We start from the raw sequence: 19,953 nt of genomic DNA, 5'->3' as shown, positions 1-19,953 counted from the left end.
TATTATTATTTTTTATTCTTTCCACTCGATCATCACATGTAAATATTTTTCGTCACACCCCACCATTTTGGAGGTGGAAGAAACGATTCCTTAAACGCAGTTTCACATTTGGCATTTGGATCTTTTGTCGAGCAAATGTAACATCAGCCTTCCGTATCCAATCTTAAAGTTCTTCTTTAAAGCACTTTTGATGCAACCAAAGAAGAAGAATAGTTTAAGAAATGTGCAGATAAAGAGGGCAAAAAAAGAGAATCCCACAAATCAAAGAAGAAAGCGTTCACGGATCCGCCATGCATTCCTCTCCCCATCTGCTCCAAATGGTCATAAAAGCTCAAGTGAAGGACTCCCCCTTCACGCCATCACCATAATTCCACCTCCCCTTCCTTCCACCGCTCCCATTCATTTCAAGTCAATTCAATTCAATTCAATTCAATTTAGCTTCCCTCCCCATCTTCTCTCTCTCTCTCTCTCTCTCTCTCTCTCTCTCTCTCTCTCTTTGCAACACCACTAGTAATGGTAGTAACAGGAGCTGAGCTGTAGTGGAACCCAAGCAAACAAGAGGATCGAGCAAGACGACGAGCTTGAGCTCTCTTCCTTCTCTCAGCTCAACTTTAGCAATGGAGTCATCCCAAGCAACCACTGAGCCCGTCCCTTCTCCCAATCCTGTCACCAAGAGAAGCCTCCTGAGCTCCCTCATGGAAGCCACAGCCGGCGCCACGGCAGCCCCCACCGCGCTCCACGTCTCCCCTTCGTTCAAGGAGGACTGCTACCTCCTCTCCAGCCTCAAGCTCGCCGAGCTGAAGGCCCTCCAGGAGCTACAGCAACTCCTCGCTGTCTCCCCCAAGCCCATCTCCATCTGGGGCGTGCCCCTCGCCCCCTCCTCCGCCGCCGCCGGCGACGAGCGGGCGGTCGTCGTCCTCCTCAAGTTTCTGAGAGCGCGCGACTTCGACGCGGGGCAGGCGCACGCCATGCTGCTGCGCTGCGTGGAGTGGCGGCGCGAGTTCGGCGCCGACGAGGTGGCGGAGGAGGAGCTGGTGGGGTTCAAGGAGCTGGAGGGCGTTGTGGCGTACATGCACGGCTGGGACCGGTGGGGCCACCCCGTGTGCTACAACGCCTACGGCGTCTTCAAGGACAAGGACGTGTACGACCGCGTGCTGGGCGACGCCGACAAGCTACATCACTTCCTCCGGTGGCGCGTCCAGGTGATGGAGCGCGGCGTCCGCTTGCTCCAACTCCGCCCTGGCGGCATCAACTCCATCATCCAGGTCACCGACCTCAAGGACATGCCCAAGCGCGAGCTCCGCGCCGCCTCGCAGCACATCCTCTCCCTCTTCCAGGACAACTACCCTGAGATGGTCGCAAGAAAGGTCAGTAAACGTCAAGCTCTCCTCATCACGACGTCACCTCCTCTTCTCTCTGCTAACATCAACCGCAGGTGTTCATCAACGTGCCCTGGTATTTCACTCTGTTGTACGCCATGATTAGTCCATTTCTGACGGAGAGGACAAAGAGCAAGTTCGTGATCGCCAGAGAAAGCAATGTGGCCGAGACCCTTTACAAGTAGTCCACGATAACCTCTCTCTCTCTCTCTCTCTCCCCCCCCCCCCCCCCCCCCAACTACTTCCACAGAGCCTTTAAATCTATTAAGATGTTGCAGATTCATCAGGCCGGAGTTCGTGCCGGTGCAGTACGGAGGGCTGAGCCGGCCAGGGGACCTACAGAATGGCCCGCCCAAGCCCGCCACCGAGTTCACCATCAAGGGCGGAGAAAGAGTGAACCTTGAGATCGACGGCATTGAGGTAAGCTTATCCTGAAGCGGCGACACCACCTTGGACACTGAGCAACGAGTAAATGACCACTGCATTGTGGAGCAGGGAGGGGCAAGCATCACATGGGACATAGCGGTGGGAGGATGGGACGTGGACTACGGCGCCGAGTACGTGCCGAGCGACGGCGGAAGCTACACGATCATCGTGGAGAAGACCAGAAGGGTCCCGGCGACGGCGGACGAGCCGATCCACAACGTGTACACCGCCAGGGAGGTGGGGAAGATGGTGCTCTCCATAGACAACACCAACTCCAGGAGGAGGAAGGTGGCTACTTACAGATACTTCGTCCGCAAACCATGTACTTAGTGCCTGCAGTTGTCTTCTTCCTAGAAACGCTTTTGGTTCACTTGCTTTTGCTCTTGCCATGTTGTTCTATTACAATCTACCGTAGTCAATGACTTCACATCCATGAAATAAGTAGAGTGATGATCTGTGACTTAATTGGTGTTACAAAGCAAGAACGAATACTCCCTCAAGCACGTTATAATCTCAACCGCAGATAAACATAGACAGCATCAAACTCTCTCTCCACTCTCATTACATTGTCATGGGTTCTGAGAGATGGTGGAGTCTAAGCTTTTGTTTGGCGCTTTCTCGCCTCTCGAGAGGAGGCAGAGAGCGTTGGAGCAGCGGCAGCAACTGCGGTCCACTTTGACCTAACGCCATGGACTCTGCAACTTTATCGGAACCAGGTCGTCTTTATTACAGAGGTCTCCTCCACCTTACCCTTCTTTTCCTACTCCCTTTTGCATGCTCCTTACTGGCTCGGATTTGTCTTAATCGGGTTTATATTTTAAAAAGTAGAATCCGCGTCTGATCTTGGATTCGAGTAGAATAAGTGATCTGGATCCGTAAAGATGAACGGCTGGGATGCATTTCTACCGCTGCGATCAAAAAAGCCAACGGCGGGAGTAAATCGGAGGTTCTGCACACCGCGCACCCGAGAATGTGGCAACCTCGTTCCAAAAAACAAGCCTTGAGCCTCTTCTTTGCCCAGGTGAGTGGTAAGCTAAGCGAAACGGTCTTCAGACCCGGCTAAGTTCCGCTCACCGCCGTATGGTCTCTCGCGCTCTGTCTTTCTGTGTCCGTGCCGATGCAAACCCCGACAAGAAGATGGCATCTATCCAAAGCTATCTTAAACAAACAGATCGGATAAAACCATTGACGTGTAAGCGATCGACTGGCGCACTTTTTCCTTTCCTCGTGGCACGCCTTCTTTCTTTTTATTTTCTCAATGATTACGCTTTTCCACGCGATCCTCTCTACCCAAAGTATACCTGCTCGATCATTGTTCAGAAATATTGTTGTACACCTGTGGGTCCCAAACAAGCTCAGCCAGGAAAGTGAGCGTAAACCGTAAACCGGGAGAAAACGTAATTGTTGTTTCTAAAGTATCGCACGTCTTCCAAATGGTCCCAACCCACCACGCGGCCGTCCACCGTTTCCTGGTCCCGAGAGTCTACGGTTTGTAGCAACGCTTGATTGGAGAAGGCGTGGGCCCCATTTGATAACGAAAGGAGGTGGACAACAGTGGGTGACAGTTGAATGCGAAAGGAGAAACGATGGGACTTCCGCTCCAACCTCTATCGTCACCGTCCATTTCAGATCACACGGTCAGCATCTCGTGTCAGCGGTAATAGAAATATCCTGTGGGCGGTCTGGTATTACCGATATTTTGATCCAACTCGAGGGGCTCATTCGTTGAAACGTTTTTATATATATGGATTCCTCTCTATCTTATCCATTCGTCAACCATCGAATATCGAAAGAGAGAGAGGGGAGGATAAGCAGTGCTCGAAGTAATGGAGGTGATGGCGAGGAGGACGAGGTCGGGGCTGAACCCGGACGCGGCCCCGTACGTGCCGGCGGCGCAGCGCGCGGTGGAGGACTTCTCGTCGGAGTGGTGGAATCTGGTGCATTCGTCCCCCTGGTTCGCCGACTACTGGCTGCGGGAGTGCTTCCACGAGTCCGTGCTCGACTTCTTCGAGGACGACGACCCCGAGCTGCCCGACGACATCAACGACGCCCTCTTCTCCTTGTCCGCTCCTCACCGTAAGCCCTCATCTCGCATCTCTCTCTCCTCCTCGATCCATCGCGTTGATCTCGTCTTTGTTGGAACAGAAAAGGAAGCCGAGGAGGAGGAGGGCGGAGGAAGGAACAGAGAGTTGATCACATGGGGAGCGGAGAAGTGGAAGGCGTCGAGGGGGTGCGCGGCGGAGGGAGCCAAGTACGCGGAGAAGGCGGCCAAGGTGGTGAGCGTGAAGCTGAGCCCGAGGACGATACAGCAGCCTAGGTAAACGGAGGAGGAGTGAAGTCGAGTGCAAGAAGAAGAAGAAGATGAAGAGAAGTGAGACTGTGAGAAGAGTCGCTTTAGATTTCCGCTTGTGCCTTCTGTACATATTCTGACGTGCAAATAAATTGTGCATTTCATTCTCCGAAAAAGGGAAAAAAAAACATGCCATATTTGTTGAAATTATTCCTTGAAATAAACTCTGGATTTCACCTAATAATCTGATCAATTGTAATTGAATTATTCCTTGAATTTTAAGGATTAATGTGCTAGATCTTGAATCTCTCACATGGAGGTGATGACGATGCAAGAGATGAGCGTTTCCCTCAAATATTGGTCTAATTGGATCATATCTATAGTTATTTTATGTTTTTAATACACTATCATTGATTTCATCATGTTCTCATCTTTTTCAACGATGATGAGATGTTTGATTTTTCAAAAGATTGTTTAGTATATATATATATATATATATATATATATATATATATATACACTTTTTGGCAAACAAAAAAAATATCCATGGTAAGGTGGTGGATGATGCAGGCCACCTAAACCATTGGCCAGCGTGACTAACCAGGTGAAGCAAGTCAAGCCACCATGAGAGGTGTGTGGCTATGCAAACAGAAGCCTCTCATGGAGTCAGCAAACATGAGAAGTTTGACGAACTAGATAGACTTTGTCAGGGAAGTTTGACTAAGATAGGTGGATCTTTGACTTCCTCTCAGATCTTGTTCATATGGGTAAGAATTTTTTGTTCTTCCAGCAATTGGTACTCATTTATTGGCTGAAGCTAATGAGATTATTTTGTTCTTGCTAGCATCATCTACTCTCTTGTTTTCTCTAGCAAGACATCAGTAAGTTTCAGAAAGATTGCAGAAATTGTTCTTTTTCCTGGAATTGTCCCTCCAACCACCACTTCATGTTTTGTGGCTATGTGAACTGAAAAGAACAATATGAGATTGAAGCCTTTTCATGTTGCAGCATGTATCAGAAAAACAAAGGTTGATATAATGAGTAAAATGAATTCAATTCTCCAAAAGAAATCTTTTCCTTTGGATTGTAGCCATTCTTAGCATCAACTTATACTTGTAGAACGGATGTCACAAGAATAAATCATAACATAGTTTTATAGATCTTAAGGCCCGGTTTATAAATAATATCCACTGAGATCTCCAGTACAATCCCTACTTGCTTCAACTACGCAATGAATCGAGCAACGTATCAGTCTGTCTCTCAGTTCTTTAGGTTCTTCAGCTCTGTGGTGTGCAGTGCAGGAAATCCACGGTTCAGAGTTATGCAGAACGGTTGATATCAAATGTGACATATTTATGAAAATAAAGATATAATAGAAATAAATAATATGTAGATTTTATAAAAAAATAAACAATTAAGATAAGGACTTCTATCTTAATATACTCCAATAAATTTCTCACAAATCATACGAACTCTCTCCGGTATGTGAATCGCAGACCCCCCCGATAGATCTTTAGTCGGGATCGGGATTCAATCGACGTCTTAACATAACCTCGAGTGACTCGACCAATTACGCTAAGCCCATAAAGGTATGCAACTCTTGCTAATCATAACTCCTTGTGATTCCCATCCTGTTTGGCCTCCGAATCATCATTGTCTCGAGTGACTCGACCAACCATCGTGTTCGGTTAAGTCATCACCATCGTTACAAGATAAATCTGATTCGACAATATGCCATCGAGTGACTCGACCAAGCATAACATGTCCTTAGGTTACCGGTGACATCTTTATATCATAGGCAAGATAGCAAATCACGAAATAGATGAGCCTCGAGTGACTCGACCAACTCAACTTACGTCGAGAATTGGTTCATACCTATAACGATGGAAATGCCACGTGAGTCAATCTGATTGTCACACGTTTACTAACTTAATATTATAAAGAGAGGAGATTTTTGATTTGGTCTCCTATGACGTGTCATATATATACATATTTAATATATATCTACATCGCATGTAAATATATATATCTAGTAGGTATATAAATAATCACACATCAAATTAGTAATCACACTAAATAATCATGGACCACATCCTAATGTGATTAGGCCCGAGCTAGTGGACCTAATCATTCACATCAATATCTATATGTGCAGTGGCACATCTCCATGCCCTATGATCGTCCATCTCATCATCGTCGGTTCCGTCGGCATCTCGATGCATTTCCATGCATCATGATCGTTCATCTCGACCTTGTGGGTCCTGTTATCGCTTCCACGCTCCCGATATGTCTCCTCGTGTAATTATAACTTAATCACGGGTACGTAGGCCCGATAATAAACGAAAAATAGATTAGAGGCTCGTAGGCCCCAATAATAATAATAATAATCACATATACACATATATCATACGGTCCATGATCATTTATCCACATCATACATCACATGTATTCATCATTATCGTGTAGGACTACTAGATAATAATAATAATAATAATAATAATAATAATAATAATAATAATAATAATAATAATAATAATAATTATTATTATTATTATTATTATTATTATTATTATTATTATTAAAATTTTAATTAACTAATATTTTTGAAATCGGGACATGTAGGAAATTTTTAGAATTATAAAGGATATTTTGGTAATTTGGATAGAAGTGACAAATCTAGAATATTTCAAATTCACAAGGGCAAAATTAATTTTTTTTACCCAAAAACCCTACCCTTCTCTTGCTTGCTACTACCGTCGCCACCCTACCGACGGTGGCCCTTTGTGGAGTAACAAGAATTGAGCATGAAATTGAGTTGAAAAAAGGATAAAGAAAAATTAGAAACTCTCTTAGGATTTAGAGTCCATTCCTAGTATTTATAAAGTTCTTCTAAAGGGAGAAGTGAGGTCTAAGAAAGAGAGGTTGTAAGGATTGTCTCCTAAACCCGTGAAAAGGAGAAAGAGTGTAAAAGGGTAGTTGATCTTCACCTATTGAAGGAAGATCGTTAGTGGATGCTAGTAGCCTTGACGGAAGAGGAATCGACGGAGTGAATGTAAGTCACGACGACTAAACCACTATAAAAATCTGGTTTGCATTTCTATTTGTGTAATTTACCTTACTGCAAACTTCCTTACTTGTTTTACTTTCTCATTACACTCTTACGAATACTTTCAAGTTTAATATCTTTCTGGAACGGGTTTAATCGAAACGAAGATTTTTGAATCGATGATATTTTTATCCTAACATTTGGTATCAGAGCCACGTTTTTCTTATTTGGTTTAACACCCAAGAGAAACGATTTTTTTTTTACTTTCAAGAGGGCTTCTCTATCATTCGTCCTCCCATGTTTAATGGGATGAACTACACTTATTGGAAATAGCTCTATTTTGTGCCTTAGACAAAAATGAATTCAATCGGGTTTCTACTTGCGAAATGGCTTTTGATATTTGACATACTCAAGAAATCACACACGAAGGCACAAGTAGGGTTAAAGATTCTAAAGTTAATATTTTGATATATGATTTTGAGTTGTTTCGAATGGAATCAAGCGAGACTATTAGAAACATGTACACCCGTTTTACGGATGTCGTCAATAGTCTAAAAGCACTTGGCAAATATTTTTCAAATTTTTAACTTATTAATAAAATATTGAGATCATTTCTAAATAATTGGGACCCTAAAATAACAGTCATTCAAGAGGCCAAGGATTTGAATAATTTTCTTCTCGAAGAACTTATTGGGTCATTAATGACCTGTGAGATGACTTGCAATGCTCATGAAGAGCTTGAGAATAATCTTCCAAAAAAAGAAAGGATTTGACACTTAGAACAAATGAAGACCACTTGAGCTAAAGCTCAAGTGATGATGACTTTGAACTCTTGACTATAACGTTTAAAAAATTCTTAAAACAAGAATCAAAGAAAAAAAAAAACTTAAAAAGAAGATACCACAAAAAAAAGAGAAAACATTCAGGGCGGCTTAGGATGAATCGAGCTCATCCGAAGATGAGGAGCAAACCAACAAGGGCAAGGTGACGAATTGCGCTTTAATGACTTTCGTCAACAAGGTAAGCGACTCAATTAAATCTCTTTTTCCTTATCATGAAATTACTTTGTACTTTTTATGATTAGTTTTAAATATATATACTTGCTTGGAACATTACTCTAATCCAAATAGATATTATCTCATTCCATGATCAATGCATTTATGTTGTAGTTCAAGAATTTCATTCTAAATCTTGATTATTAATAGTAATTTATGCAAATAACAATGTCTCTACTAGAAATGCCCTTTGGATTGCTTTAGTTTCTTTGGATTTTAGCGATATTCCGTGGTGTCTAATTAGATATTTTAATCATATTATTAATAAAGAGAATAAGAAAGGTGGTAGTAATTTTGCTATTTCGATTTCAGTTCATGTTTTTTGATACATGTTTCATTTGATTGGATTTAATGACTTGAGCTTTTCTGCACTCCCCCTACTTGGACTAATAAATGTAAGGGGCAAGCTAAGATTCTGGTGAGATTCGATAGAGCTATTACTATTACTAGTACTAGCTGGCTCAACTTATATGGTAGATCTAAAGTGTTTCATTTACCTTGGGGATATTTTGACCATTGCCCTCTTAAGATCAAAATTTCTACAAATTCTCATGGAAGAAAGTTTTTTCATTACCAAATTTTCGGAATTATTATCCTAAGGTCAAGAACCTTGTGAGTTTTCAGTAGAATATTTTATATGATACTTCTTCTACTATGATCTCTATCTCTAAAAATATCAGCTCCCGGGTATTTTACCCCATTAAAACTGGTTTGTACTAGGATATTGAGAAAATATACTATAATACTATCAATAAGATTAACACTTCTGAGTCGCTTGATACCTCAAAATTCTATCATAATCTAAATTATATCTCGTAGGTGTTATAACATTTAGTCTATGAGATCTACTTAATATGTATGTCTATCCACTTGAGTTAATTAAGAATGAATATGTTATCTTCTATTTGAAGCTTTAGAGTAATGACCTTGGTCCTGCATGTTGGGTTGGCAGCCCAAAGTGGGTTCAGCTGATGGTGGGCTTAATCAGCCCACAACCCACACCCCTTTGACCTAACCCTAGATCAATATAAGGGGGGTGTGGGGGCTGCGTTTTAGAAGAAGAAAAGAGGCAGAAAAAGGCTGCAACGTGGGCAGCAACATTGACATCCTCGTAGCAACAAAGAGAGAAGAACAAGACAGAAAAACAAGAGAAAGAAAGGGAAGAAGACAAGGACAACGCAGAGAGACTGTTCTCAATCATCTAGCAGTGTTCTCATCTCAGGTTAGATCAAATCTACAGTAGACTCTTGTTGTGATTACTTGGGGAGGTTTTAGATATTGTGGGCAGTGACGTAATCCTTATATCCCAGTTATTCTCTTGTGGTTGTTGCTAGGGTTTTGGGCAAGAGATTGAGATTTGTATATTCATTATTCTCATAGTGGATTATCTCTAGTTTGCCCCGTGGTTTTTACCCTTCACATTGAAGGGGTTTTCCACGTATATCTTGGTGTTTTGTTTGATTGTGTTTCCATTTTATTCCGCTGCGTATTATGGTCTTCTAGTATTTGTTCATATACAAAGGTTATTCCTCTTTATATCCCCATCAATTGGTATCAGAGTAGGATTTTGGTGATTTAATTTTTGTATTTGAACATGGAGGCCAGTAATGTTTCTCGCATGATTAGTTTGAATGGAAACAATTGGATGATATGGAAACCAAGAATGGAAGATCTCTTGTATTGCAAAAATTCGTATGGACCTTTGCAGGGGGATAGTGCAAAACCTACAACTATGACAGATGATGAGTGGAAGAGGTTAGATCAAAAAACAATTGGGTTTATTAGACAGTGGCTTGATGATAGTGTCTTTCACCATGTTTCTACTGAAATTTCTGCATATTCTCTTTGGAAAAAATTGGAAAGTCTCTATGAAAAAAAAACAGCTGGCAACAAAGCTTTTTTGATTAGAAAACTTGTAAACCTAAAATATAGAGAGGGTGCTTCTATTGCTGAGCATTTGAATGAAATGCAGAGTATTACTAACTAGTTATCCTCTATGAAAATGTCTCTTGATGATGAGTTGCAGGCATTGTTACTTCTCAATTCATTACCAGAAAGTTGGGAGACACTGGTGGTTTCCCTTAGTAATTCTGCGTCAGATGGTATTGTCACTATGAGTCAAGTAACAAGCAGTTTGTTGAATGAGGAGTTGAGAAGAAAGAGTTCGGCAACATCTCAGAATGATTCACAGGCACTTATCTCAGAGAACAGAGGAAGATCAAAGTCTAGAAGCAGTTCACGTATGGGTAGGAGCAAGTCAAGATCAAGAAAAGATATTGTTTGCTATAACTGTGGTGAGAAAGGACATTACAAGAACCAATGTAAGCAACCTAAGAAGAACAAGAAAAAGGGAAAAGAAGTGGAGTCTACAGAGTCAAATGATAATACTACAACTACAGTGCAGGGTGGTGATTATTTGATTTTGTCTCCTTCTGATGATATTTTTTCTTGTGTGTGTCAGGATCTTGAGTGGGTGATTGACATAGATGCTTCTTATCATGCTACACCACGGAGGGAGTTTTTTGCTACATACAAGTCTGGAAACTTTAGTGTTGTCAAGATGGGCAACTATGACACAGCAGACATCGTTGGCATGGGTGATATCCATTTAAAGACCAACCTTGGCTGCACGTTGGTACTTAAGGATGTGAGGCATGTGGTTGACTTGAGGCTGAATTTAATTTCAGTTGGAAGACTAGATGATGAAGAGTATGAAAGTAGATTTCACAAAGGGCAATGGAAGCTCAGTAAGGGTTCTCTTGTTATAGCTAGTGGAAAGAAATGTCATACTTTGTACAGGTTGCAGGCTAAAGCTTATGGTGAGCAGTTAAATGCTACAGAGAAAGACTTGAGTATGGAGTTGTGGCATAGGCGATTGGGACACATGAGCGAGAAGGGGCTGCAAGCTCTTTCCAAGAGAGAGGTATTGCCAGATCTCAGAGGTATACATCTGAACCCTTGTATTGATTGTTTGGCTGGTAAACAACATAGAGTTTCATTTGCTAGTGTTACTTTGTCTAGAAAAATGCATGCCTTAGACCGTGTTTATACAGATGTATGTGGTCATTTGAGGACAAAAACTCCTGGTGGATCTGTTGATGTTCTTGGTATAAGTGGTGCACTTTATTTTGTCACTTTTATAGATGATTTTTTCAGGAAAGTTTGGGCTTATGCTTTGAAGACCAAAGATCAGGTTATTAATGTCTTCAAAGAGTTTCATGCCAGGGTTGAAAGGGAGACAGAAAGGAAATTAAAATGCATAAGATCAGATAATGGTGGTGAGTATACAGGATTGTTTAATGACTATTGCAGGTCACATGGGATCCAACATGAGATGACAGTTCCTAGTACACCTCAGCATAATGCAATTGCAGAGAGGATGAATCGCACCATCATGGAAAAGATTAGATGTATGCTTTCACAGGCCAAGATACCCAAAAGGTTTTGGGATGAGGCTTTGAGGACTGCAGTTGATGTGATCAACTTATCACCATGTACAGCCCTAGATGGTGATGTTGCAGAGCATGTATGGTCAGGGAAAGATGTTTCCTACAGGCATTTGAGAGTATTTGGTTGTCGTGCATTTACACATGTTCCAGATAATGAGAGGTCCAAGCTGGATGGTAAGTCTAAAGAATGTATTTTTCTTGGTTACTCACATGATCAGTTTGTTTACAGGCTTTGGGATCCAGAAAAGCAGAAGGTGTTCAGGAGCAGAGATGTGGTCTTCTTTGAGGATCAAACCTTTGAGGATTTGAAGAAGAAGGCACCAGCCAAGACTTCTGCAGAAGGATTAGCAGATTGTGACCCAGTTATTCCTCCAGTATATCAGGGTGATGGGAGAGATGTGCAGGAAAATAGTGTAGAGCCTGATGTTGATTTACCTGTAGGACATGTTGAGCAAGAAGAAGTAGGAGAGCAAGTTCCCGCAGAACCTCAGTTGAGAAGATCTTCTAGACAACGTCAACCTTCCAGAAGATACTCTACAGATGAGTATGTGATGCTTACTGATGTAGGTGAACCAGAGAGTTACCAGGAAGCAGTTGAGAATGAGCAGAAAGAGAAGTGGTTAGTTGCTATGCAGGAAGATATGGATGCTCTTCAGAACAACCACACTTATGATTTGGTGCTGCTACCAAATGGAATGAAGGCCTTGAAGAACAAGTGGGTTTTTAGGTTGAAGACTCAAGAATATTGTTTTCAACCAAAGTACAAAGCTAGATTGGTTGTGAAAGGTTTTGGTCAAAAGAAAGGTATTGACTTTGAAGAGATATTTTTTCCTATTGTTAAAATGTCTTCTATTCGTGTTGCTCTTGGTATTGCTGTTAGCCAAGACTTGGAGGTTGAGCAGTTAGATGTGAAGACAGCTTTCCTTCATGGTGATTTGGAGGAGGAAATTTATATGGAGCAACCAGAAGGCTTCAAAGTCAAAGGTAAAGATAATTTTGTCTGCAAGTTGAAGAAGAGCTTGTATGGGCTAAAGCAAGCTCCAAGACAGTGGTACAGAAAGTTTGATTCATTTATGATAGAAAATGGATACAAAAGAATGGCTTCAGATCATTGTGTGTACATCAAATGGTTTGGTGAGGATTTTATTATTCTCTTACTTTATGTTGATGACATGCTTATTCTTGGGAAAGATATGTTTAAAATTGACAGGTTGAAGAAGGAACTGAGTGAGTCTTTTGCAATGAAGGACATGGGGCCAGCAAAGCAAATACTAGGCATGCAGATTTCTCGTGATAGGAAAAATAATAAGATTTGGTTGTCACAGAAGAAATACATCGAGAAGGTATTGGAAAGATTCAGTATGAGCAATGCAAAACCAGTTGGTTCTCCTCTTGCAGGTCACTTCAAGTTGTGCTCAGAACAGAGTCCGTCAAGTGATGAGGAGAAGGAGAAAATACAAAAGGTTCCTTATGCTTCAGCAGTTGGAAGTTTAATGTATGCAATGGTATGTAAGAGGCCATACATCACATATGCAGTGGGTGTTACTAGCAGATTTCTTGCAAATCCAGGCAAAGAGCACTGGGCAGTAGTGAAGTGGATTTTTAGATATCTCAGAGGGAGCTCTAAGGTTTGTTTAAGCTTTGGAGGTGGACCACCTATGTTGACAGGTTACACAGATGCAGATATGACAAGAGATATAGATACAAGGAAGTCCACTTCAGGTTATGTACTTACTTTTGTAGGGGGAGCTGTGTCATGGCAATCCAGGTTACAAATGTGTATTGCTCTCTCCACCACAGAAGCAGAATATATTGCTGCTACAGAGGTATGCAAAGAAATGTTATGGATGAAAGAATTCTTACAAGAATTGGGGTTAAAACAGGAAAATTATGTGGTGCATTGTGACAGCCAAAGTGCCATCCATTTGTGTCAGATACCACTGGATTCGAAATATATTTGAAGAGAAGCAATTGCAGCTTCAGAAAATTCATACAGATGACAACGGAGCAGACATGTTAATGAAGACCTTACCAAAAGAAAAACAAGAGATATGCTGACAGTTGGTCGGCATGTCTTCACATTGAGGAGTCATGGGACAGCCTCCCTTATGGGCTGAAAGGGGAGGTTGTTGGGCTGGCAGCCCAAAGTGGGTTCAGCCCACAACCCACACCCCTTTGACCTAATCCTAGATCAATATAAGGGGGGTGTGGGGGCTGCGTTTTAGAAGAAGAAAAGAGGCAGAAAAAGGTAACAACGTGGGCAGCAACGTTGACATCCTCGTAGCAACAAAGAGAGAAGAACAAGGCAGAAAAATAAGAGAAAGAAAGGGAAGAAGACAAGGACAACGCAGAGAGACTATTCTCAATCATCTAGCAATGTTCTCATCTCAGGTTAGATCAAATCTACAGTAGACTCTTGCTGTGATTACTTGGGGAGGTTTTAGATATTGTGGGCAGTGACATAATCCTTATATCCCAATTATTCTCTTGTGGTTGTTGCTAGGGTTTTGGGCAAGAGATTGAGATTTGTATATTCATTATTCTCATAGTGGATTATCTCTAGTTTGCCCCGTGGTTTTTACCCTTCACATTGAAGGTGTTTTCCACGTATATCTTGGTGTTTTGTTTGATTGTGTTTCCATTTTATTCCGTTGCGTATTATGGTCTTCTAGTATTTGTTCATATACAAAGGTTATTCCTCTTTATATCCCCATCACTACAAACCATTTCTATTGGGAAATCTTGGGGGTGACATCATATGCATAGCGGAAGAACATAAAATAAAATTCTTAAATTCCTAAAGTTGTATTCGTCGTCGTGCGAAGATTGGTGCGTAAAAATTCAGGAAAATTAAAACTGGGTATAAGATAAATTATGTTACATAGGGAGATCGTATATCTTTGAATCCTTGTAGATCTCTGGGAGAGGGTGAAGGAGGTTAAGTGTCCTCCTCTCTAGCGATGATCTACACAGTAGGGCTACGACGATGCTCCTCAAAACTCCAAGCCTACTCTGAGGTGGAGAGGGTGAGGAGAATATGAGAGGCAAGCAAAAGCTCTAGCCTAAGAACTACTGAATCCCTCCTATTTATAGAGGTCCCATATCAAACCCTAATGGATCATCCCCTATTGGGTATTGGATTTACATCCAACTACCCAAGCCTCTTAGATTAGTGGATCTCTATCCAATAATCTCTTATGGGCTCTTATTGGATCTCATCTATAGGATCCAATAATTAATGGGCTTATTGGATATCCAATAAGTCAGGGGCTCCGGCAGATGTTTCATATCCGAACCTCTACTCATCGTAATGCCTATAATATGTGTGTAACCCTCTAGGCCCAATATCGAGCTAACCATGAGTCATACCTATCAGAACTCCTTATAGTTCAATGAATTATTATCGCCATAATAATTCACTCGACTCATCGACTACGGACGTACTAGGCCACTGCGCCGTAATCCCTAGGTGATACAGGGGAATCCAATCCATTGTACTTGTCTATCCTCAATTACCGTATACCTATAATCCCTCATCCATCTAATATCCCAAAGATCGTATACTGGGTATGGTGTTGTCATACCCATATGGTTTCTACTCGAGTCTCGCTCTAATCGGATTCTCCCGGAGAACTCTTTCTCTCTTAATCTGAAATGACTTTGGCTAGAGATTTGTTTGAGCAAGAACATATAGGATATTCCTCTCATGACACCGAGAGTGGATGATCCTCTATCGATACTTAATAGCCCTCGTAATGTCGACTGTCACTCTTAATGATCGGTTGTACTAGATTCGGGACATTCAAACCTATAAGTATGATATCAAAGAATGGAGCACTCATACAGGACATCCTTGGTATTTTAAGTCTAAGGATTAGATACACCACTTGGACTATGAAATTGTTGTCTAACAATAAGACATCATCAACCATCCAGCATTCCGTAAGCGGATCAATCAGTGAACTCATTCTCCAATGAGCACTTGTACTATATCCCTAGTGTCCCCACATGGGCAGCTATAAGACCAGCTGCATCCATCATATGAATGGGTATACAGCACACTAGTCTATCTGATTATCTCGATGCCCCTTTTGAGTAACCTATAACCGAAATTATTTAGGATCTGTGTTTAAAGGTGAATCGGTCTAATTATCGTGATCTCATCACGATCAATTCCCATTGCACAGATCTAAGGACATCACAATATATATATGCATATATGCAATAGTCTTATTATTGGAGAACTCTTTCTCTTTCAATCCGAAATGACCATGGCTAGGGATTTATCTGAGCAAGAACACTTGAGATATTCCTCTCATGACGTTGAGAGTGGATGATCATCTATCGACGCTCAATAGCCCTCATAAGGTCGACTGCTACTCCTAATGATCGGTTGTACTAGATCCGGGACATTCAAACATATAAGTTCGATATCAAATAATAGAGCACTCATACATGACATCCTTGGTATCTCAAGTCTAAGGACTAGATACACCACTTGGACTACGAAATCGTTATTTGACAATAAGACATTATCAACCATCCAGCATTCCGTAAATGAATCAATCAGTGAACTTATTCTCCAATGAGCACCTATACTGTATCCCTAGTGTCCCCACACGAGTAGCTATGAGACCAGCTGTATCCATCATATGAACGGGTATACAGCACACCAGTCTGTCTGATTATCTCGATATCCCTTTTGAGTAACCTATGATCGGAATTATTTAGGATCTATGTTTAAAGGTGAATCGGTCTCATTATTATGATCTCATCATGATTCGATTCTCATTGCATAGATCTAAGGACATCATAATATATACATACATATATGCAATAGTCAATATAAAATGATAAATGCCAAAATATAATAAGAAAAAAGATTCTGTGTTAAGTCACATGTGTCATCACTCACGTGATTGGCTTGTTGGGCACCTATGATTAGCAATCTCTCACTTGACCTAAAGCCAATCACCTATGTGTTTGATCCCCATCAAACCCATGTGACGCTAAAAAACAATCTGAAATAATGGCTTTATTAGTGGATCTATAATGTTATCTTCAGATTGAACTCTTTCCACTACTACATCTCATCATGTCATGATTTCTCTAATAAGATGGAACCTCCTCAAAACACTTCTGATGAGACCCGAGTTCTATTATTTGAGTAATCGCCCTATATTTATCGCAATATAAGGAATTAGCTCCTCACTAGTTGGCCCGACTCCTAGATCCGTGATGAACTTCTTCATCCAGACTCCCTCCTTTACTGCCTCTGTTGCAGCAATGTACTGCCTCTATAGTCGAGACAATAGTAGTATCTTGCTTGGAACTCTTCTAACATACTACTCCTCCATTCAAGGTGTATACATACCCCGAATTCAACTTGCTACCATCGACATCAGACTAAAAAATTAAGTCTGTATAGCCTTCAACCTTGAGGCTACTACCTCCATATATTAATAAAAGATCCTTAGTCCTTCTCAAGTACTTAAGGATATATTTTACTGCTTTATAGTACTCCAAGCTTGGATTCGCCTAATACTTACTCGTGACACTCAGAGCATACGCTATATCAAGCCTAGTACATAGTATGACATACATGATAGACTCTATCGCTGAGGCATAAGATATCATATCCATGTTTGCCCTTTCTTCTGGAGTCTTTGGGGACATACTCCTAGAAAGCGATATCTCATGTCTGCTAGTCATAGGTGCCCAGCAAGCCAATCACGTGAGTGATGGCACGTGTGACTTGATACAGAATCTTTTTGCTTATTATATTTTGGCGTATATCACTTTATAACTATTGCATAAATGCATATATATTGTGATGTCCTTGGATTTGTGCAATGGGAATCGGATCGTGATGAGATCACGATAATGAGATCGATTCACCTTTAAACACATATCCTAAATAATCCCGGTCATAGGTTACTCGAGAGGGACATCGTGATAACCGGATAGACTGGTGTGCTGTATACCCGTCCATATGATGGATGCAGCTGGTCTCATAGCTGCTCGTGTAAGGACACTAGGGATACAATACAGGTGCTCATTGGAGAATGAGTTCACTGATTGATCCGCTTACGGAATGCTGGATGGTTGATGATGCCTTATTGTCAGACAGCGATTCCGTAGTCCTAGTGGTGTATCTGGTCCTTAGACTTGAGACACCAAGGATGTCCTGTATGAGTGCTCCACTCTTTGATACCAGACTTATAGGTTTGGCTGTTCCCAGATCTAGTACAGTTGGTCATTGGGAGTGGTAGTCGACCTTACGAGGGCTATTGAGTGTCGATAGAGGATCATCCACTCTCGGCGTCATGAGAGGAATATCCCATGTGTTCTTGCTCAGACAAATCCCTGGCCAGGGTCATTCGGGTTGAGAGAGAAAGAGTTCTCCGGGAGAATCCGATTAGAGCGAGACTCGAGTAGAAACCGTATGGGTCTGACAACACCATGCTCGATATACGGTCTCTGGGATATTAGATGAATGAGGGACTATAGGTACATGGTAACTGAGGACAGACAGGTCCAATGGATTGGATTCCCCTGTATCGTCTGGGGACTACGGCGTAGTGGCCTAGTACTTCCGTAGTCGATGAGTCGAGTAAATTATTACAGAGATAATAATTCACTCAGTCAGAAGGAGTTCTGACAGGTATGACTCACGGCCAGCTCGATATTGGGCCTAGAGGGTCACACACATATGGTAGGCATTGCGATGAGTAGAGGTTCGGATATGAGATATCCGACGGAGCCCTTGTCTTATTGGATGCAGATCCAATACCCACTAGGGAAAGGACCCATTAGGGTTTTTGACACGGGATCTCTATAAATAGGAGGGATTCACAGCCTCATAGGCTAGAGTCTTTGCTTGCCCTTCCTATTCTCCTCTCCCTCTCCACCTCAGAGTAGGCCTGGAGTTATGAGGAGCGTCGTCGCAACCCTGCTGTGTGGATCACCGCTAGAGAGGAGGACGCTTGACCTCCTTCACCCTCTCCTAAGGATCTGCAAGGAAACAGGGATATACGATCTCCCTAGGTAACACAATCTCTATACGCAGTTTTGTGTTTTTTGCGGATTTTGCGCACCAATCTTCGCACGACGATGAACATCTTTTTGGGAATCGGGGATTTTTGTTTTCTTGTTCTTCCGCTGCGCATATGATGTCGCCCCCTTATGATTTCCCAACAGTGGTATCAGAGCCAGGTTGTTCGTGCGAATGATTGGTTTTGAACTGCGTGTGTTGTGTTTAGGAAGAATATTGACGTCAAAATCGTTGACGCAAAAGCGAGGAAGGGCAGCAACAGTTGCTACCCTCGATCTGCATGCCTGCAGCCAGCCGCAGCCGCAGCCAGGCAGCACAGCGCCGGCGCATGCGCAAGCGCTGTGCCTGCAGCAGCCGGCCGGCGGTCTGCTTGCAGCAGGCTTGCGGCCGGCGGGGCTGGCAGCCCGCTCGGTAGAAGCGCCTGCGGCCACTGAGCCCGCGGGCAGAGGCGCCGCGGGGCAGCAGCGCGGGCTGAGGCACCGCAGGGCAGCGGCGCCTGTGGCCGCTGCTCCCACGGGCAAAAACCCCGCAGGGGCGGCCGCCAGCGAGACAGCACCACCTGCGGGCGCTGACTCGCGGGCAGAACCGCCCGCGGAGGCGGCGGCGCCCGCGGGGGCGCCCACCTGCAGCGGCAGCGACCCCAGCGGGCGTGCCACCTGCAGGCGAGGGCAGTGCCCTCGCCCTCGCCGCACAGGCCGCCGCCAGCAGGGTGGCGGCGGCGGCGGCGCAGCAGCAAGGGGGAGAAGGGCATTAGGGTTTTCTGGGCAAAAAGATAGTTTTGCCCCCTTGGAATTTGAGAAATTCCAGTTTCTGTCTTTTGTCCAAATTACGAAAATACCCTTAGGAATTGAGAAATTCCCTATATATCCCTGATTTCAGAAAATATTAATTAATTAAAAGGTTTAATTGATTATTATTTTTATTATTATCTAGTAGTCCTACATGATGATGATTATTTATACATGTGATTTATGATGAGTGGACGGATGATCATGGACCGTGTGATGTGTGTACTTGTGATTATTATTATTGAGGTATGCGAACCTCCATTATATTTCTCGTTTATTGTCGGGCCTGCGTGCCTATGATTAAGTTGTAATCACATGAGGAGGCGCAGCGGGAGCGTGGAAGCCATAGCGGGACCCACGAGACGGACGATCGTGATGCATGGAGATGCATCAAGATGTCGACGGAACCGACGAGGACGAGATGGACGATCACAAGGCATGGAGATGCACCGTTGCACACATAGAT

At 42.7% G+C, this 19,953-nt stretch overlaps 2 protein-coding genes across 3 annotated transcripts; both read left to right on the top strand.

Moving 5' to 3' along the window:
* Positions 1–338: 338 nt before the first annotated feature.
* On the top strand, positions 339–2,235 carry LOC135623218 (patellin-6-like). Of its 2 annotated transcripts, none has more exons than XM_065125937.1 (4): positions 339–1,367; positions 1,436–1,560; positions 1,649–1,799; positions 1,875–2,235. In XM_065125937.1, exons 1-4 carry the CDS (start codon positions 618–620, stop codon positions 2,133–2,135), a joined length of 1,287 nt encoding a protein of 428 aa, XP_064982009.1. In that variant the 5' UTR covers positions 339–617; the 3' UTR covers positions 2,136–2,235. The 2 variants fall into 2 exon arrangements, with proteins under 2 accessions (XP_064982009.1, XP_064982010.1); XM_065125938.1 differs by having other exon boundaries at positions 345–1,367; positions 1,658–1,799.
* A 1,340-nt stretch (positions 2,236–3,575) lies between these two features.
* LOC103998272 (protein EARLY RESPONSIVE TO DEHYDRATION 15) lies at positions 3,576–4,302 on the top strand. The gene is made up of 2 exons (XM_009419698.2): positions 3,576–3,881; positions 3,951–4,302. The coding sequence occupies exons 1-2, from the start codon at positions 3,632–3,634 to the stop codon at positions 4,124–4,126; spliced, it is 426 nt and encodes a 141-aa protein (XP_009417973.2). The 5' UTR covers positions 3,576–3,631; the 3' UTR covers positions 4,127–4,302.
* The last annotated feature ends 15,651 nt before the right edge of the window (positions 4,303–19,953 follow it).

The sequence above is a fragment of the Musa acuminata genome, chromosome BXJ2-9, assembly GCF_036884655.1.
Source record: "Musa acuminata AAA Group cultivar baxijiao chromosome BXJ2-9, Cavendish_Baxijiao_AAA, whole genome shotgun sequence".
Classification (NCBI taxonomy): domain Eukaryota; kingdom Viridiplantae; phylum Streptophyta; class Magnoliopsida; order Zingiberales; family Musaceae; genus Musa; species Musa acuminata.
The sequence above is the reverse complement of the archived record's forward strand: the minus strand, read 5'-3'. Positions and strand labels throughout refer to the sequence as shown.